The sequence below is a fragment of the Lentinus tigrinus genome (genome assembly GCF_003813185.1).
Source record: "Lentinus tigrinus ALCF2SS1-7 unplaced genomic scaffold L226scaffold_57, whole genome shotgun sequence".
Lineage (NCBI taxonomy): Eukaryota > Fungi > Basidiomycota > Agaricomycetes > Polyporales > Polyporaceae > Lentinus > Lentinus tigrinus.
The window spans coordinates 98846-118971 of NW_027137966.1; the positions used below are offsets into that span (position 1 = coordinate 98846).

The 20126-nt window shown below is 56.5% G+C and overlaps 6 protein-coding genes across 6 annotated transcripts; 2 read left to right on the top strand and 4 right to left on the bottom strand.

The window, feature by feature from the left end:
• Positions 1-309: 309 nt before the first annotated feature.
• Positions 310-4025, top strand: L226DRAFT_617360 (uncharacterized protein). The gene is made up of 5 exons (XM_067687023.1): positions 310-862; positions 915-2442; positions 2493-2674; positions 2728-3402; positions 3461-4025. Exons 1-5 carry the CDS (start codon positions 650-652, stop codon positions 3860-3862), a joined length of 3000 nt encoding a protein of 999 aa, XP_067529290.1. The 5' UTR covers positions 310-649; the 3' UTR covers positions 3863-4025.
• Positions 4026-4094: 69 nt separating this feature from the next.
• L226DRAFT_516853 (cytochrome P450) lies at positions 4095-5399 on the bottom strand (the record flags this gene model as incomplete). Its single annotated transcript, XM_067678489.1, has 4 exons — positions 5132-5399; positions 4782-5066; positions 4609-4701; positions 4095-4518 (listed from the first exon to the last, which is right to left on the bottom strand). The coding sequence occupies exons 1-4, from the start codon at positions 5215-5217 to the stop codon at positions 4095-4097; spliced, it is 888 nt and encodes a 295-aa protein (XP_067529291.1). The 5' UTR covers positions 5218-5399.
• A 211-nt stretch (positions 5400-5610) lies between these two features.
• On the bottom strand, positions 5611-8727 carry L226DRAFT_317031 (uncharacterized protein). The gene is made up of 4 exons (XM_067673852.1): positions 8581-8727; positions 7416-8518; positions 7172-7362; positions 5611-7120 (listed from the first exon to the last, which is right to left on the bottom strand). Exons 2-4 carry the CDS (start codon positions 8449-8451, stop codon positions 5744-5746), a joined length of 2604 nt encoding a protein of 867 aa, XP_067529292.1. The 5' UTR covers positions 8452-8518; positions 8581-8727; the 3' UTR covers positions 5611-5743.
• A 1555-nt stretch (positions 8728-10282) lies between these two features.
• Positions 10283-11147, bottom strand: L226DRAFT_617362 (uncharacterized protein; the record flags this gene model as incomplete). Its single annotated transcript, XM_067687024.1, has 3 exons — positions 10283-10738; positions 10811-10972; positions 11054-11147. The coding sequence occupies 3 exons, from the start codon at positions 11145-11147 to the stop codon at positions 10476-10478; spliced, it is 519 nt and encodes a 172-aa protein (XP_067529293.1). The 3' UTR covers positions 10283-10475.
• Positions 11148-12940: 1793 nt separating this feature from the next.
• L226DRAFT_317049 (uncharacterized protein) lies at positions 12941-15778 on the bottom strand. Its single transcript, XM_067673853.1, has 17 exons — positions 15570-15778; positions 15178-15256; positions 15104-15117; positions 14943-15051; positions 14858-14875; positions 14775-14800; positions 14693-14718; positions 14579-14638; positions 14516-14527; positions 14399-14414; positions 14296-14335; positions 14139-14239; positions 14005-14064; positions 13909-13936; positions 13777-13834; positions 13459-13610; positions 12941-13162 (listed from the first exon to the last, which is right to left on the bottom strand). Exons 1-17 carry the CDS (start codon positions 15665-15667, stop codon positions 13037-13039), a joined length of 1023 nt encoding a protein of 340 aa, XP_067529294.1. The 5' UTR covers positions 15668-15778; the 3' UTR covers positions 12941-13036.
• A 2497-nt stretch (positions 15779-18275) lies between these two features.
• On the top strand, positions 18276-19799 carry L226DRAFT_516856 (kinase-like protein). Its single transcript, XM_067678490.1, has 5 exons — positions 18276-18340; positions 18399-18527; positions 18580-18722; positions 18791-19022; positions 19071-19799. The coding sequence occupies exons 1-5, from the start codon at positions 18295-18297 to the stop codon at positions 19718-19720; spliced, it is 1200 nt and encodes a 399-aa protein (XP_067529295.1). The 5' UTR covers positions 18276-18294; the 3' UTR covers positions 19721-19799.
• The last annotated feature ends 327 nt before the right edge of the window (positions 19800-20126 follow it).

Here is a 20126-nt window from a genome sequence, read left to right on the forward strand (position 1 = left end):
AGCGGGAACAGCAACTCATTCCGTGCAGCAAATCTTGTACGAAGAAGAACAAGCAGTCGATTTAGCTCAAGTACTTACTATTTGACGCCGATGACCCCAAGCGACAAAGGACAATGCATCGCATCGCATGGTAGGTACGTTATGTATATATACAGCGATAAATTTCTCCATCAGCTTTTGTACCAGGATTCGCGCACCTCATCCTCCCGAGTACTGCTCGAGCTCGTTTTCAGAGCTTACTGGGCCGGCCGCGAGCCTGCCTTCACACTCGCCTTTGAATTTGTCGAGAAGTGTTGCAGCGTAGTGGGGAGTTGCAACGATCGCGATCGTTGCTGGGTACGGACCCAGGTGCGGCCTTATTGATGGTGAAGTTCTCGTGTTTGCTTCGCTCATAGACACGACGAACATCGGGTGCCGCTTGAAGCATCGGCCCTATTGTTCGAAGAATCGGGCACATCCCGCTATCGCACTATTATTCAGACTCGCGTGAGCCACCAGCGCGCGATCAATCGGCTCAGCGGTATATCCGTCGGTTACCTGCGAGCACCGATAAAACTGCGCAGCTCCGACTCCGCCAACTTCATCTACGACCCCCACGTCGACGTCCCCCCCTGGTCGCCCCGTACTCTCCGAGACTTTCCCTACCACTATGGGCGACACCACCGTTCTGATGACTCTTCGCCAGTTCCAGCAGGAACAACTCCTCGATCTTGCCTCTCATTGCGATCACAACCACCAATTCCTTGACCACGTCCGCTCGGTATGGTGGACCCTTCAAAATGAGTTCGGCAACGTACCGCACCAGCCATATGAGAAGAGCCTCGTGAAGGAACCAAGTGCGAGGGAAGTAGCAGACGCATGGGTATGTGGTTGCACTTCTGCATCCCAGCTGGAGCCTCGCTGACGGCCTGCAGACTAGGGCAGATAGCAAGATTCGCGTATGCCCTGGTCACTTCCTCCCTGAATGCGCCAGGAACCCCAAGGGGGAGTATGGCGAGGAGTACAAGCTCTATGGGACCCTTATCCACGAGGGGGATAGGGACGAGTTGAACCGTGGTTACTACACCCGGTGGGCTTTCCTACGCTTCGCTATAATATTCAGAGGAGTCAGAAAAAGAGACTGTTACGACGACTCACCGATATATGACGGCAGCGCGGTAAAACGTGCTCGAACGGCAGTAGGTGATGCCGAGTCGGCCGCCCAGCTCCTATTCAGCTACCAACAACGCACCGCTGCCTTCCTGCTTTTGGTCAACATCGACGAGTTCCGCGTCATGCGTTGGGACCGATCCGGCGTCATCATTACCGAGCCGGTAAACTACTTGCGGACCATCGAGGGTACGCGCGCTCTGCTCGAGGTGACCTACGCCTTCTCGAAGTTCAGCCGGGCGAGATTAGGCATGGATACAACCGCTGTCCGTCTCATGGAGGCTTCGTGCGGCTGGAAGCGCATGGACTTACTCGCACAACCTTCTCCGGACGATCTCTCCTATGCCGAGGCGCTGTTCGATCGCAACATTCACGAAGTCTTCATTGACGCGAGTGTCGCGGCGACTTACGGTTCCTTCTCCCCCGACGCCAACGATACCGACTTGCACTACGATCCCACCCATTCCTGCCACAACCATGTGTCCTCTCCACCCGTAATCCCCGTTCTCGAATACATCCGCAACAAGTTCCGCGAGTCGCTAGTATCAGGTTTCCCTCGATATCGACTCACCGTCGACGGTCACGACTATCTCGTCGGACGGCCGTTCTTCACTAAATCCGGTGTGGTCAACCGCGGTACTCGTGGCTACATCGCTTTGGAGTGGGAAACGCAGCGGTTGGTTTTCCTAAAAGATTCGTGGCGGGTGTGCAAACCGGGCGCCGAGCACGAGGGTGCCATACTCTCTAAGCTCAACGAGCACGGTGTTCAGAACATCCCCACCGTCATCCGCTATGGGGACGTCTGCCACGTTCAAGGAGATCTTCTCGAGCAGATGACGGAGACGTCGGACTACCATCCTGTCAGCGGGGGCAAGCATGTCGACCTTAACCTCGCGCCATTTGCTGATGACGTCGAGAAGAAGGGCGCACTCGAGGATGTCGAACAATGGTTCAACGCAGGAACGGAGCAGATATTGAAGCATCCTGCGCTGGAGGGGCTGCGCGATACTGTCCAGCTACCATTATTCTACGGACACCATCCACATCCATGCCCCCATGCGCCGAAGAAGGCAGCATCTATGCCAAACCTACCCGCATTCCCTCTACGTCCAAAACCGCTCGCCACCGCAACGGCTCAGCATCCCCGCAGCTCTCGTGACTCTCAGGCGGCGCAGGGGAAGGACCTGTTGCATCTGATGCATACACGGCTGGTGGTGGAGGAGATCTGCCTTCCCTTTACCGAATTCACTAGTACCAGGCAGCTTGTACACCTTATCTTCGACTGCGTTATTGGTGAGTCTCCCGCGAATGGGTCGAGGGCACATGCTGACGTATCGCCACAGCTCACGGCCTAGCATACAAGAGATGTCAATATATACACGGCGACATCAGCGCAAGCAATCTGCTGATATACCCACACATTCGACGCACGGAAAAAGGGGTATATGGCGTGTCTTGGCGAGGTATGCTCTCAGACTGGGAGTGCGCGAAGACCAAGACGACAACCTCGGATCGTCTACTATGGGTACGTTGCCTTGTCCCCTTTCGTAGTATTCAAACCTCACGTTCTGGACATAGGGCACTTGGGACTTCATGTCGGCATATCGCCTGCTGAATCTGAATGAGCCCGCGACTATTCCAGATGAGCTGGAATCATTCGTGCATGTACTGATCTATTGTGCAGTCTTGCGCGTGCAGAGCGATATCCACCCACAAAGTATCAAGTACTTTCTGGAGTACTACTTCTCAGAACACCGTCGTAACCTATCCGGCAAATGGACCTGCCCCCGCGACAAGATGTCCTCTGTCGTCTGTCCTGACTACTCCGGCCCTCGCCTCACTATGACCGGTGATGAGATCATCTTTTCTACACCCGGTCGTCAGTTCGCACGTCGACATCCGCTCAACCAGCTCATCAGAAACCTCCTCAACCTCTTCCACTCTCGCTATGCCATATACGAATGGGAGAGGAAGGGCTCTGACCAAAGGACTCAACCCAGCCAAGCGAAATACGCTAAACGGGCATCCCTCGAACATCACTTCAGGCTGGCGAACACCCTGCACCACTACAGTGGTTTGCCGAAACATGTGGGAGCCTGGCCAGTCGGAGACGTCGTTCCCAACCGAAAGGACGAGGAACTTCATACCGACGAACCGTCTCCAGCGTATGATGAGGAAGTCACACCCCAAGAACTTGGCCTGTTCCAGCTCGAGGACGACCAGGAGGCCCAGAAATTGCTCGCAGAGTTGAAGGTGAGGAGCTCAGAGCTATGTAGATCATTCCACACTTGTTGCTGACTCCATACCAAAGCCCGACTCTCCCCCCGCTGAGGCCGTTGCGCCGCAGACCGGGAACCGTAACGGCGAGCTGGTGGAACCTCAGAACAACCCGCCACATCCAGACACATCAAGCAGGCCTGCGAAGAGGCGTCGCTTGGACCCAGTGGTGGATGAGGCCGCACTCCTCCGAGCAGAGTCGTCGACGCAACGGGTCACTCGTAGTCGCAGTGCTGCTCAGGCCGTTGCTGCTGACTTCACGAGAGTGACCCGAAGCAAGACGGGCAAGCTTCTCAGTCAAGTCGCAGCGGCTGCGTCGGCTGCGCCTACTACTAGTCGGGGTAGTGACGCTCGGACTGCAACTTCTCGAAGGCGTGGTGGTGCAGCCAGCCGGAACGCGCCGTCGAAGAGCAAAGGTCGCCAGTCTCGCCGATGATATCTCCAACTCCTCTAAATCCTTTCAATCATCCTTCTTGCTTCTGCATCTTTTTGGCCTCCCTGAATGTTATAGTTGTGCGCTGTCGCATTGCATCTTCGTGTAGCCTCTATTCGCACTCGGACGTGTACGTCAAAGGGCAGAGTCTGGGTTCTGCCAGGCCAGTCATGCACAGCAGCGACATCGAACCAGAATATGAATTGCAACACATTGAAGCGAGCCAACAAAGATGTTACACCCTGCACAACATCAGTCGTACTGGTACCACCGGACGTGTCGCCACTAAATACGCGCGGAAGTTCCGCTCATACTCCCCCGCATCCCATCCCTCCAGCAAGCGCATCTCAAACCGCTGCATCAACGCGCATACGACCATCCGGATCTCGAGAAGCGCGAGGTTCTTCCCCACACAGTTCATCGGCCCGTGCGCGAACGGCATCCAAGCGTCTTCTTTGTGCACGAATTTTGAGTCTTGAAGCGAGTCGGATTCGGCGGCCTCCGAGTCGGATGTAGACGTAGGTGTAGTGCTCGAAGGGAGAGTCGTGCTGCCGAGGAGCCACCGTTCTGGCCAGAACGCATCGGGCTTTGTGAAATTGCGGGGGTCTCGGTGGATGGACCAGGTGTGTGCCCACACCGCAGTACCGGGCGGGACGTACCTGCAAATACGTAGGCCCAGGTAGGAGGGCGGCACCGAGGTGTAAGTCAGCATGGAGTACGAGCGATCATCAGCATCAAAAAGCACATACGTCTTTCCTGCTATGACTCCAACCCCGCTCTCGCGCGGTACCTGTCGCTGACTCCGACCCGGTACGGGCGGGAAAAGCCGTAGTGTCTCGTATCTATGCATCATGCATCAGAGGCTCGAGATCAGCATGCCAGTGCAAGTCAACGTCGATAGACATATGGACGGCCAACGCACATGACTGCGTTCAGCCAATGCATGTCGCGATGATCTTTCGTGTTGAATACGTTCGAGTCCTCTCTCGCTCCTGCTGGGTAGAACCTGTCCACCTCGGCTTTCAGCCACTTGTATGTCTCAGAGTTGGTCAGCAGGCAGTAGAAAAGACTGGGCAGCGCGCTCGACGTCGTGTCCGCGCCTGCGACCACTACAAGGAGTAGCCGTGTCGGTAAGCTCGCGCAGAGTCGGCTCGGATGCGCTCGGAGGCTTCTCGATCGAGCCTGAGTCCGAGAAATGTTCGCCATTCTGTTATGAGGGTAGAGTCAATACGGGACGTGAGAACCCGAGTGCACATTGCAAGAGACACGTACGAGGTAGTGAAACAAGTCTCTGCGCGTAGTAGCGCCCTGTTGGATGCGCTGTATAGTGAGCTTGCCACAGTGCGCGATGAGGACATTCAGGGGCCCCTTCGCGAGCGGGACATGGGGGTACGTGTGCGAGCCACGACCCGATCCTGTAAGTCCGCACTGTCGAGGGTGAATTGCGGAGGAGGGGACTGCAGTATTCTTAGGTTCAGGTCTGCTTATAAAGCAGGTACTCAATCGATTTTAGTTTTCACGGGGAGGCAGGAGACAAGTCGGTGGTTGGGGATGGAGGTGAGTTGGAAAGAAGAGAGATCAAATTACGGTCGGCTTGAATGCGCAAGCGATCAAGCGCTCGCGCGTAAGTGTAACTACCGAGATGAGACAACAATAACATCCTGCGGGGTGGACCTAGGCCCACGAATATTGAACTCAACAGCGAGATACGAAGCGTTATGAGTCTTTCGAAAAGAGGCACACATAAGACATGCAAGGTTCTCTGCAAAGTTGCATCTGCATTCATAACCATCATCACGAACAACAACGATACATAGTACAACATAACTATAGCTACACTGAGTTATACAAGGCCGAGAAAACAATGCTTGGACATCCACAATGCTAGGAACGACGATACCGACGTCCTCTCGTCTCCACCTGTGTACTCCTGGTCGCCGCACCTCGCCGCCCTGCAGTTCCACCTGCAGCACGGGCGACCGCGGTAGACCGACCACGACTTGCCCGCGGCGCGACAGCAACGTTCGATGTCGCACCGCCCGCACGGCCACCCGGGGGACCGGGAAGTTTGCCGCTCTTCGAGCGCGTCACTCGTGTCGAGGTCTGCGCGAGCGGCACTTGCTTTACTGGAGGCTGTGCAGGCGCTGCCTGTACAGGAGCGGGAGCGGGAGGCGGAGGCGGGGGCGGAGGCAGAGGTGGAGGGGGAGGTGCAGCCGCAGCAGCGAGTGCCATCATCGCAGCGCTGCGACTCCGCGTCATCCGACCCGTTGTGAAGTCGGCAGCAGGTGCCTCCGCCTGCAACACAGGGTCTTTCCGACGCCTCTTCGTAGGTCTGCCCGCAGCCTGCGGGGCGGCGATGATCGTTGGTTTGGCTTCAGTGTGCGTGTCATCCTCTGGCGCTTCAACACGTTGGTCCGCAGACATCGGGGGGTCCTCAACGGCAGCCGATCCGTCCGCATGCTGTGAAGGGCCCGCTTCCGCAGACGCATCCTGAGCGGCGTCGGCGTCGGCGCCTTCAGAATCTGTCGCGTCCGCGGGTTTGGGGGCATCAGCGGCAGCCTCCTGAGATTGCGTGGCTGTATCAATCTCGTCGAATCGATCGGGGATAACGTCGTCAGGAGGGAAGACCTTCTGCTTCGAGTAGGCGTAAGTGTAGAAGATATCGAGGACTTTCTCATGGCTTTCCAACGCCTTGAGATTTGCGTACATTTCCGGAGTCGGCTGCTGCGGAGTTCTTTCCGGCTGGTTGACCACCACTTCTTTGAATTGAAGTTCAGGATCGGTTTCAAGTTGGGATGCCGCTTCCCAGACGTTTGAGTCGGGGCTGTTACGAGAAGGGGTCCGAGGTTCAGCATTTGTCGATGTGTTTTCCGAGTCAAACCCGAAATCCCGCCACTCGAGGACTGCATACCGAGAATGGAACAGCTTGAGTAGCTCGGAGATCAGCTCGTTGAGGGGATGGGTCCTCGAAATTTGTCCGTCAGGGCTGGAGAATACGATCGGTACGCAGAACTTAAGCGTGGAGCCATCAACCACCGCGCTTCGTTTGGCGGTAGGACATTCAATCTTCTTGGTCTGGGGGTTGACGAGGCATCCGGCGAAATAGGCCTCGAGGAAGTCATTGATGATCTCCATGTTGCTTCGTACGCGTCGCACAGCACCGTAGATGAGGATGTGCACGAAAGCCTCGAGCTCGTCCGCGATGACCGCGGCTTTACGAGGGTTGGAGAGGAGGTATGCCGACATGAAGTGCCATGTTCCCTGGGATTGATGTCAGTAAGAGTGATTAGCGCACGAGTAGTTATCACGCACCGTGCGTTGAGGCTGCAACGCAGTCTTCTTACTCGAGTGCTTCGCAAGTTCCCAGTCCGCGAGTAATCCTTGCCAAAAGACACTGACAAGCTTCTCAGACTCGTTCACGGTGATACGCGGGTAGATGAGGAGATTTCCCGCGCTGACGTCCCGGTGCATGTATTCACATCGCATGTAGGCGATGCCGTGAGCTGCGAAAAGACGTTAAACAAGACTAAAAGCAAGTATAGATGAATGTGCTTACCACGAATGCAGTCGAAGATGATGCGGACCAGCTGCCTGCTGCTCGTGAACTCGGTAAATGGCAGGCATATCTCCTTCTCAACGAGCCGGGTGTGAATCATGTGGCGCAATCCACCTCCTTGTATCCGCCGGTCTTCCGCGATCATCGTATCGGCAGTCCTCTTCTTCCGGCGAGGAGCAGGTGGCTGCGTGTTGGTCTTTCTCGCCGACTTCGATGGTCCGGGAAGGAAAGCGGGGCCGGTAGGGGCAGATTTCCCGGTCGCCTTCTTGCGAGCATACAAACGCAACAGCTTCTGCTTCACAGCCTTGCTGTCGGAGTGCCACACCCGCTTGTCCGGCCGATTCGGATCGTTCTTCTGCCACATCTTGGACACCCACTGTTCAAACTCGGCTTGGACCTCGGTCACCGGCCTGGCGCTCTGAGGGAAAGGGGGCTGATCCCAATCGACCTTCTTCTTCCCAGATATCGGATGGTACAGGGACGCCAACGTTTCCTGCGCGACAGCCTTGCCTCTCGTCACGTCGCATACGTCGCCATACCCGATCAGCGTGGGGACGTTCCTGACTTTCTTCTCGTTCAGCTTCGATAGGATCTCGCCCTCCTGCTCGACACCAGGGTAGTATGGACGCCACGAGTCCTTGAGGAAGACGAAGCGTTGGGTCTCCCAGTCGAGCGCGACGTATCCGCGGGTGCCACGTCCGACCAAGCCGAATCCGAGGAAGATGTGTTGCCCGACGAGGTACTTGCGGCCGTCAACGGTGAGCTCGTACCGAGGCAAGTCTTCCTTGAGCGATTCGCGGAACAACTCGCGAATGAAGGAGAACACGGGGATGATGTCTGGCGGGGAGCGGTGCGAGCCCCGGCAGCGATGAGTGGGTTTCTGGTGCAGCTTGCACTTCTTGCCGGCGACACACAGCGCGCCGTAAGTAGCTGCGACGTCGGAGTTGAGAAAGACCTCGTGGATGCCGGAGATGTCATCGAACGCTCGCTCCGCATGGTCGAGGTCGTCCGCGAACGCTTGCGCGAGCATGTCCATTCGCTACCAGCCACAAGAGTCCTTCAGCAAGCGAATCGCAGTCGTGTCCAGTCCTCGTTGCGCCTGGCTGAGCTTCGACAACGCATGTGTGACCTCGAGCAGTGCCCGGGTTCCAGCGATCGTGCTCACGTAGTCGACGGCCTCCGACACGATCACCCCAGATCGGTCCCAGCGCATAACCCGGAACATGTCGCCGTTGACGAAGATCAGAAACACGGCCGTACGATGCTGATACGCAAACACGCGCTCCGCATACGACATGATCTGACCACGCACCGCCCTCCTTGTCTTCGCTGTAGCGTCGGGGTCGTGTCCGGGCGTGTCGTCGAAAGGGTCGCACTCGGTCCCGCCGCGCTTGAACTCGAGCAGGAAGCTTACGTAGGCCCAATGGGGGTGACGCTTGGTGACCGCCTTCCGGTCGCTATTCGGGACGAACGAGCCGTCGACCTTGTACTTGTAGATATCCGTGGGATCGTAGTTGCTGTCGGATATGTGGAGGAAGTTGCCTTTACAGATGTTGTTCTCGCGATCAACCTTGGCCTGTGCAAAGGCCCGATGGACTGATCAGTATTGTAATCTCACGTGCACAACGCAAGTACGCACCCATACGTTCGACAGCTCCTTTTCCGACTTTATACTCCTCAGTGGCTTCTCTCCGGCCTCGTGCGGCATGTCGCCAAGCTCGTTGTGGAGCGACCACCAGACCATACTAACGAACGTCTCTGGTCGCGTCGTCTCGAGGTCTGCGCCGAGGTTGAAGAGATGTTCGCACTGGAATTGACCAAGAGGCATGAGGATGGTGGTTTCGGGGCAGTCTGAGATCGTCATCTCGCGCTGGTCATTGGCGGGGAGGACGACTATGGTGTTCGGGTTACGGTTGGGATCTTTGTTCTTGTATCTGGCGGCATTGACGGGAGAGCCGGCGGGGGGGTCGGGTGTCTCAGCATCCTGTTCGCTCATGGTGGTCAGAGGAAAGAGAGCACGAACCTTTAGACGCGTAGGGCCACCGGTTTTGTGCCTAGACAGCAGTGGTTACGGACGACTGGTACCCTAATTCGGTAGGACACGAGGTCTAGGCAATCAGGCGGGATGGGTGAATTGAAACTGCGCTGATAGCGCAGCGGAACGCACCCGATTTTGCGAACAAAAGACGCAGCTTTGCTGGCCGCTATTGTGGTAGTTACGCTGGGACCGGACGGGATTTGGGGCTCCTTTATGGGCTTGTCACTTGCTGATGGGGCGTAGTTCTTGCCCTGGTCAGTATAGTCTCTACGAGCGAGTTAATTTCTATCGCTTACATCCCGCTTTCGCGAATTTGTGTTTTTGGCGACGTTGAAGTTGGGAGAAAGAAGGTGAGCCGCTCACTGCTCGCCGTGCGCTTGTGCCTTGTCACCGGCGCTTACAACATTTCGCAGGCGCCTTCAGTGCCGTGACGCTGCCCGCTGACAGACTTCCGATGAAATCTAACTTCTGGCACTTCTACGTCTCACTAGACATCCAACAATCGTAAGAAATACCATACATTTCCACTCAGTACTTTCAACCCGCGAGTGTGGCTACTGATTACTTCCTACGCTGTTGTTCGCCATGCGACTCCGAACTTGAAGCGAGCAACCGCCGGGCCACGACACACCTGAGTACGACCATGCCGGAGCCAACGCATTGCCAGGCCAAGTCAGGGTAAGGTACGAGTTCGGAGTGCGACTACTTACCTCTCAGACTGCTCTAGATCGGCAGCTTGGCACCGAGTTGGGTTGGATCAGTAGTAGTTATGGTCGATCGGCCTACGTCGTGTCGCATCGAAACGGCGAGCATATCATACAGACGAAGTCGGCGGTATCCTCGACACTACCGCTATTCCATTGAATTATCGTGCCATGCGTTGGCAGCCTCGGAACAGTACAGTACTGACGCATCTTCGACCCTGTTCTGATACCCTCGAACGTCCCGCTCTCATCTGCGCATCCTCACACCTCGTATCTCCAGGTTAGGACAGGAAGAAAAGACTGAAATCATCAGAGTGGTTAGGCACTCTCATTCGCGCGCAATTGAGTGGACGTGTCGAGGACTTCGCATGGCTGAGAGACGGGACAGATAGCAGCAGGAGCGGGCGCAGCGCGTATGGCGTCCTTGCATGGCTCGGTTTGCACAACCGTCTCAATACGCTCCGGATTTGCCTCGAAATCCCCCGGTGCACTGACAAGCGACTTCGGACAGCGCTCATAAGGGTGTGGAGTCCGAGGGAGCTGAGACACAGGCTGTTCACCAACGACATGCTCGCGACGTTCTGCATCAGTCGTGATGGGGCTAAGTCAGCAGCGCGCACTGCGCGAATACCAAAAAAAATCCAAACACTTACGCGATCTCTCTTCCCACCTCTCCCGGTTCTTCCGGTTCCTCCGGAAATACTGCCTCAGCTTTTGATTAGTCCACTGCTCTCCGCCGGGGACGCGGCTCAGGCGAGCTCTCAGAAAGAGAATTTGGTCCTTGTCCGGGTTTTGTGTGACATTGTTGAAGTAGTCTGTGTCGCCGTTTTCGATGGTGAATCAGTCCTGGCGACGAAACTAGTACTGGCAGCTGTGACGTTGCAATGAGTCCATACCTTTGATGACTTCCTGAGGAGTCTTGGAGGGAAGCGTGGGGTCAAGGCACGCCTCCGGATAGAGGTCTTCGGGTGCGTGGTAGTTTAGTGACATTGTGTAGCCAAGGGCGAAGAGGAGACAGTAGACGATGGTTGACGTCGCCTTCAAGTTGCCTTGGTGGCCGACGCGTCGCGTATCAACGCGTGACGGTCCAACGCGTGACGTAACGCGTTTGTGAGCCATGAAGCCGGCGCTACCACAGAGCGGTAGACTTCCTTCTCAATTTCATCGTCCTCACATTTTTGCTTTGTACTGCGCTGGTGAATTGATACATCGGTCTACAAAAGTTGCTCATGCACCACGCGTCTCAGCACGGGCAAAATTGTGATCGACAACTTGAAGAGCGACATCGGTAAGCCAATGATCAAAACACATTTTAGAAGAAGACGCTACCAGCTCTTCTTCTGCGAGTCCACGATGGCTAGATACGGGTTGGATACTAGTAGCCGCACTTTCGGGGGGAAAAGGGCGCACAGAGACTCAGAGTTACGGTACCGCATCCTGTAACGTTGAATTCTGAGCTCGACGCCTGCGTCCTACACAGTAGCATGGTCTGGACCTCGAGATTCCCTGAGCTTATGCTTATGATACATTCCAAATAGCCTATACACGCAACCGCTACAATACTACTTAGTACTGCCGAACGGGCAGATGCCAGTGACTATGTAGTGGAACCTGGATTCTCCATCCTGTAGTACAACTTCCGATATGAAAGCCCCAGTCACCTCTGATAGGTCTAGCAACCACAACAACAACTCTCCTACCACCAACAGTCGAGACTCAAACTAACCAGGTACCGCAATGCAAACCCACCCACGCCCAATCCTAGGCCTGGAAAAGCAAAGCACATCAAAAATCAAAGATTCAGAGGTCCCGCCCCCACCACGGTCCACCGCCTCGGATTCCGGAACTCCTGGTACAGGTAAACCGTAAACGTAACCCCCATCACTCGGAGTCAGACCCTGTCGTACACGGCGAATGCGAATGCGCAACCCCCGTCAACCGTCGACTGTCGCCCCAGAAACCAACCTCCACCTCGACGACTCCAAGCGCTGAGTCCACCCAGCCACCCAGCCACCCGCGACCCAAGTTGCAACCAACGACGGCCCTGCCCTCGGAATCCGGAAACGACATCGACATGGATGATGGAACACGTTCCGCGAGCCTGTGCGTCGAGCGTCGAGCGTCGAGCAGCGAACAGCGAACGCCACCTTCAACCTTCCACCTTCCGCCACGCGTCCTTGACTCCTGAGCCCTGACGGCGCGCATCGAACCCCGGAGGCTAGCTGCCAACCTTCAGAATTCGTCCCCGGGATGGAGTGACCGTGGAGAGAGAGGGAGGGGATAGAGGAGATAGAGACTCAGAGAGGACGTTTCCCTGGGCCTGATCGATCGTTTGGCAGGTTGGTAGGTTGTAGCGGCACGGCTGCCGGATGGCAGTCCGGGCTTTCCGGAGACTGCGAGGGAGGGTTGGTTGGGAGGTTGGGAGGTCGGTTGGTAGTTGGTTAGCTGGGGAGTAGCCAGGGTGTCGGAGGTGTCGGAGGTGTCGGAGGTGCTGGAGGTACTGGAGGCGGTGGAGGTGCTAGAGGTGCTGGAGGTGCTGGAGGAAGAAGACAGGCTGACGCGGGCCTATCACGGACGCGCGTCGTTGCACTCGTAGTCGCAGAACCGCGTAAAAGCGAACACCCGGGAGTGAGACCGTGTCGTCCAATGTCGACGAAAGTCGTACATCCTCGCCCAAGTCCATCCATCCTGAAGCACGCATACACCCAGGTAACAGGTAACAGGTGACAGGTGATAAGACAAGTTGCGAGGGAACGCGCGCAAGCGAAAGCTCAGCCGCGAAGCCGCGAAGGCAAGTTGCAACAGCCTACAGGGCTACACGGCTGAGGGCGGACTCCGAGGAACCTCATGATCCATGATCCATGGCATGAATTCATGAATCACACGTCGGCGGAGCCGCGGTACGGAAACGGGAACGCCTCCTCGTCGTCGATCTTCGTCTTCGTCTTCGTCGCCTCCACGATGCTGTCCGTCGAGAGCGCGTCCGCCGAGATGACCGTCGTGAACTGCATGCACGTTGCACGTTGCACATTGCGCACGAAGACGAAGGCAGATCAGCGTCGAGTTCTGCTGGGGTGTTAAGAGAGGGGGTGGCTCGGAGCCGACAAATACGAACGAAGGGGGAGATGAGGATCAGGGAACACTCAAGTCGAAGAAGCGTGCAAGGGCCGCAGCCAAGAAACGAGAAAAGAGCAGAAGATGGTGTCTAACACAAAATAGAAAAGGATGCATGCATACAGCATGGGAAAGGAAGAAGAGCGAGGTAAAAAAAAAAGCTAACGGAGAAGGAAACAAGACACACCTCGATCCCCGCGCCCTGCGCGCCGTCCCCGCCATGCTCGATCGTCCCCGTCGGCGTCCGGAACGCGACGTTCTTGCTGTGCCGGTGACGGCGGCCCTTGCCCAGGAGCGAACCACGCGCGTTCAGCGTTGCGAGGAGCGAGTTGATGTACACTGTATGCGTAGCGCGTATGCGGGGCGGATGCAGTCAGTACGAGCTATCACTGTCACAGGAACAGGCATAGGAGAGGCGTAGCGGGAGCGGGGAACACGGAACGCGGAACACAGAACACGGCAGCATAGCGAGAGGGAGAGAGAGAGGGAGACGACGCGGACGCACATTTGCTCAGCACAAAGTAGAACGCAAAGTAGATGTACCTGGTCGGCCGGACCGCGTACTGCCCGACCAACGACCAAAGACACTTGTCAGCCTGCGGTGCGCGCCCCACCATATGAAAGATGCAAGACCCACCGAGACGAGCGCGCCGACTGCACACAGACTGTATATATGCGGGTCGAAACTCACTCTCTGAGCGCACGAGTGGAAGTGGAAGTACGGACGACGCACCTCGTCAAGAGACCCGTGTTGATGCTGTACGTCATCAGCACGCGGATCGCCGAGTCCGTGCTGCACCGCACCCACGGTCCCAATATCAGCATACATACAGTACACCTCACATCAGCATACACGAGGAGACGCACCTGCGGATGCCCGTCTCGAACCCGCGCAAGAGCACGCACTGCGAGATCGCGACGATCAGGTCGACCGCGACCTCGACGGACAGCCCCGCATACAGGCCCCACTGCGCGCGTGTGCTGTCAGCGACATTCCCAAGAGAGGAGGGGGGACGGGACGTACGGAAATATGGCTGATGTCCGCGTACGACTGCAGCGCGTACCTGTGTGCGGGTGCGTCAACGGTCAGTGTGTGGGCATGGGAACAGAGGGCGACGCAAACGTACATCTTGATTGCGACGTCTGTCGAGGATCAACAACACAGCAGTCAGGGACGCGAGGAAGCATGATGTGGGTCGTACATCAGTCATTATCGCAGCCGAACGCTATGTAGCCACACGTACAGAAACCGTCCGCTGCAGCCCGAGTCAGTCACTATAGCTGTTCGCGACGAAGAGGATACGCACCGGCGACGAAGAGGGAACAGACGACGATTATCCCAGGGAGAATCCAGCTGTGATGGCTTACTGCGTGGGATACGGTCAGTTCGGCACAATGGTCGCGAACGTGTCTCGACGTACACCTATAGAGGCGATATGCGAAGATTCTAGATGGCAAGGTCAGCACGTCTTCCGCAGATGACAGACAGTCCTGGCTCCTTACCCTCGAACAATCAAGTTGCTGAGGTTCTGGGCGCACGATGTTCAGAACCCGCATATATGCGCATATTGCAGCTTGAGACTCACCGAGACGAAGACCATGGTCTTACAAAAGCACAAACGGGTCAGTCGGCGGCGCGCGCAATGGATGCATGAGCACTCAAGTACTCACGGGTATGGGCCAGATGGGGTGCAGGATGGCGGCGAGGTTCGTGAAGTTTGTTATACAGTACCAATACATTCCTCCTGTAATGAGCGCGACGTGTATGGTGTCCAGGATCCTGCAGTGCGCGCATGAGAACTGAGTTGTGGGGCGCGGCGAGGGAAGCGTACCAGAGAACGAGAACCTAGCGGGAGTGCACGCTGAGCAAGAGATGGAGATGGCAGCGTACATATCGGGGACTCACGGAGAGCTTGAGGAGTAGGGGATCGTTGTACTTGTTGCGGTAGTACATGAATGCTTGGAGACTGGTGATGCCGTAGAGCCTGTGAGGAGAAGACATGTGAGACTGCTGCGTCCTGAGACTGGGAACGCGCGAGACGTCTTTTGCGTTCTTTGCATCGCATCCGGAGCCGGCCGCGCATATGTGCGACGACACACTCGAGAACCATGGGGCGGAGACACACCCACCGCGGCGCACACACCTGGCAAGGGACGTGCCGATCTCAGAAGGACTCGGCTTCGACACGACGTGCTCGCTCGCGGTCTCTGGGGCGCGTTGGCGGCAACAGAAACCAGTGATGACTTCATACTCTGGCGTCGGGGAAACGAGGAAGAGGGAAAGAAAAGAGAACTCACAAGGTCGTGACAAAATGGCCAAGGAAGGCTGCTCCGAGGGTGTCGTTGAGGTCGATGGGGCCTGGGTGGACGACCGTCGCCGTCGCCATCGTGGCCATGTTGCTGGGAAGAGCGGGGCGGCCAGCGAGCGCACCAGCTACGGGCGCAGGATGGGGGGAGGGGGAGCGAGCATAAGCAGTCCAAAGGCCTATCGCGAGCGCAGAGACGGGTTATATATACGCGAGCCCGTCTCTGATCAGATTCGCTTTCGCGCTGCAGATCCTCGCAGCAACCGCCCACGCGTGCCTCACCACGTGGCCCCCCCCCGGATGCCCGGAACTGGCCAAAACGGGCAAAGGCAGCCAACTCTATTCCTGATGGGCCTCGTTGCCGATGTCGTTCGTGATCTGTCCAGCATTCGTGACAGTGTATTCAACACTTGGAAAACCCCAGTATACGTAGTCTTTGGGCCAGCGATCGTAACCGAGTACGCAGTTCCTCCCGGGAGGAGTTCGTATTCGTCCGTAACGAGGTACATGAACAAGTTTCAGCATGCATCATTGTGTGGCGACGCTACTGACTCGCATCCATCACCGTCGCATTTCCGCCGGAAAAGTTCAGCGCAGAAGACCGCGCCGTTCGTAAGTTCTGTCTTTTTGACTCGAATTCTTCTTGCTCACTGTCCACAGTCTGATAGATGCCGAGTCCGCAATCTCCAGAATACTCTGCGTTTGCGTCATGCCGCCATCGCACAACCTCACGTCGCTCGGTCCTAGTGCGCTCGATCACCCTATCAGTCGACCAAACTCCGAGTCGACGCACACTGATGCAGGACATGCACGCACTCCGAGGAATCCGCGCCCATCGTCCGCGTATGAACACTTGAACGGACTTTGACATGTCACCACGTCGATTTCGCTCACAGTTAACGAGCGCAACCTCCAGTCCGTCCGCAGCGTGACAGCTGGTAGATGCCAACGACAGCCCCGTACGCCCTCGCTACTCTCCGAGACGCCACATTCCAGAGCTAACACCAAGACTCCCAGTGCCATGTGCTGGTATTCGTACAGAGACAAGGCTCCATACCACAACCTCATGATCTCGCCTCGTCAAGTCATCCACCCTCCACATCACGCTTCTCCGCTGGACGGTGGTCGCGTACATTTCGCCCGGAGGATGCTCAGCGCTCAGCGCTCGCTGACCAGTCTACAGCAAAACACTTCCCGAAGGGGTGCAGGGCGGGTACGGTCTCGGAGTCGGTCAGCTGCCAGTCTAGTCGAGGCTCGTGGGGAGTCCCGAAAACGATCCTCCTCTCCGCCGCGCCTCCACCTCGGGCCTCAGGAGTGACTCACTCGGTTCCTCTAGATCAGTCCCCGCGCTTCCTCTCCTCCGTCCGGTTGAAACCGCTGAGTCGCTGACTCCCTACCATCTCAGCTTCGAAATGCGCAGCGGCGCCGTTCGCAGCTGGGGGGGCAGTCTTAGCAGCACGGCGCCACTCCGACGTACTCGGTGTCATTCAAGACATCTTTGGCCTTATCTTCAAGCGCATCGCGTCGCAGAGTCGAAAACTCGAGCCACAGCCCGAATTCACGCACACAGGTCGCCAGCTTACGTCGCTGAGACGTGAGCAAGCCTCAAGGGTTATACGCCCCCGACGTACTCGAGTACTTACAAGAGACTCCGAGTCGGAGGCCGCCACTGGCACTGGCAGCACCGTGACGCGGCGCCTTATGCGGCATCGTGGGACAAACGCGTTACGTCACGCGTTTTGTGTCACGCGCGCGCGTGTCTCCAGCTCGGCGCTTCTCTACGCCTTCTGCAGAACACAGCAGCGCGAGATCGAATCAAAATACAGATCGCCACACGCTCAAAGAATTCCAACGGAACGTGTTACCGTGTTACGACACTGGCTACTACACACCCGGCACCCGGCTGCGTCGCCACCACGCGCGGAACTTGACTCGGAAGTGCCGCTCATACTATGTACTCCCCCGCATCCCATCCCGCCAGCAAGCGTTCCTCAAACCGCTGCATCAACGTTTAACGCGCATACTACCATCCGAACTTTGATAAGTGCGCGTTTCTTCCCAACGCACTTCAGAGTCGGCCCTTGCGCGAACGGCCCGGGTTCCTTGTGCACGAACTTGGACTCGAAGTCTCGAGCTCGAGACGATGGGTCGGATTTGGGGGGCCTAGGACGTAGAGCCCAACGAACGGAGAGATTGTGCTGCCGCCGAAGAGCCACCGTTCCCGCCAGAACGCAGTGAAGTCGTGGGGGTGTCGGTGTGTGCACACATCGGGAGTCGCAAGACCAGGTGTTTCTGCAACAAATAACAAATGGGTAGGTATGGGAGGTACAGTAGCACTGGCACTGAGCTATTGGTTATGGTACAGTACGTATGTTAACTAGTATATGCACGTACGTCTTTCCAACCACGCTCTCGTGCGGTACCTGTCGCTGACTCTCACCCGGCCGCGGTGTCAACGCACACGACTGCTTTCAGCCAGATAGTACTATGTACCCGAACATCAGATATCCTTGCTCTTAGAGGAGAGTCTGCGTGCTGGGGTGCGTAGCGTCTATTCGCGTAGCTTAGATCCTTGCCATCTATAGGCATGTCGCACTTACCAAACCACAAATGTCCCAAAGTAGTATATTATGTAATGCTGAGGACCCGGATATCTTCACAGCAGCACAGGTTGTTTCGAACCGTGACCCTATCCGCTGGACACCCCAGCTACCCAGATGCGTCTGCACTTCACTCAAGACGAGGCAATAACCGGCGGTTTTGGTTAGTATCATATCCACTTATCCCCGTAACGCTGCATGATGCCTCACAATCTGTATAGCGCGCATATATCGTGCTCGAACGATGGACAACTCGCAGAAGCTTGTTGCAGTGAAAAAATGCCATGTGACTGACCACGTTGAGCATCCCCGGCTCCAACACGAAGCTTGCGCTTTGATATTGCTTCGAGGTGAGGGTAGCCTGTTTTGACTTTCAGGAGTGCATTGACAGTTTTTCGGAAGGCCATCATGCTATCCCCTGCGTGTATGCGTGGGGTAAGTCTCAGTTCTACGAGTACCTCGCGCTTGAACTCCTCGATACAGACTTGAGCCACATAACGGGCAACCTGACGTTAAGAAACCTGGCGGCGCTTTCGCATCAAGTGGTAAGCCTGTCTTTTGCGAAGGAGACATCCTGCCGGCGGCATGAGTTCTTCATTAACAACGACGACAGTTGGAGGGGCTCGAGTATATACACTCCCACGGCATCGTTCACTGCGATGTCAAGCCATCAAATCTCATGTTGGGATGTGCTGACGCCCAACCCGGTCGTGTCCGTATCATTGACTTCGGCGTGTGCCGCCCCTTCAGGGATCCCGTCACGTTCGAACATCGCCCAGACGAAGGTACACCGCGGTGCATTGGAACAAAGTGTTTCGTGAGCCTCAATGGCCATCTCCATCACTGTAAGGATACGCTCGCCAGAACTATCCAGAAGCTAATCCTGTTCGTAGTGCCTTCGCGTAGAGACGACCTGGAGTCTCTATCGTATACGATGCTGTCCCTTATGGCTGGTCGAGTGCCTTGGGATCGTCGTGATGAGAGGCGGCTCTCTTCCAGCGGTGTCTTCTCCCTCAAGAAGCAGTGGACAGGTGCGCGGCTCGTGGGCGATTTGTCCGTGTTCGGCGAGTTCGTCGACTATACGCGTCGCCTTGAATACGCGGAGGAGCCCGACTACGGCCGCTGGAGGAAGCACTTCCGGACGCTTTCCACTGGAATGTCGGACGACTTCAATCCCTTATACGACCCCTGCGACACCACAGGTCCCCCCCTCAAGTCTATTCTTGCGGACGTAGACTTCGATTTGCCGGAGGAGGTATACCGTACAGCACTTGTTGAGGGCGCGACGAAGAACCCTCTATTCGACTTGCCAGAGTCGCAATTATACCCGACGCCAGAGGGGTCGGATGGTTTCTGGTATCCGCTGTTCACGTGGGAGACGGCTGTACCCGTAGCGGACGACGAATTGCTAGGTGACGAGGGTGCGATCGTCCGGGCGCGACTAGACGTGGTGGATGCGGTTCCGGAGGGCCAGCGTCGTTATCTGAGTAGGGCTTGTCCGCCAGAAGTCATGCGTACCACTTACGTGAAGAATGTGAGCTAGTGTAACTGGCTGTCATACTCCCATTTTGTAGTTTCATGATGCCTTCCGGGTCTCCCGGACAGTATGTGGTAGCGGAGGGACTCGATCGCGCACTCGTGCTTCGTATAAACCCGATATTCGTCATCGGATCGACGAACAGGGTGGCAACAAGGATACGAACGGGAATGGTGCAGTGTCGCTCTCGCCGCCGGGGCCGATGAGGTATGGCCCAGTAGTATCATGATTATGTTGTGCGTTGGCTCGCGTGATGAGCAACTGGAACCCTGAGCTATATATCTGCTTAAAAGTATGTGTACGAGTACTATCAGTCATGTATGTCAGAATATCTCTTTCCCTGCCACGGTCTCTGCTGCCGTACCCCTAAGCCAGCCGATGGCGCTTAGGTTCAACGTAAGCGCCAGTGACA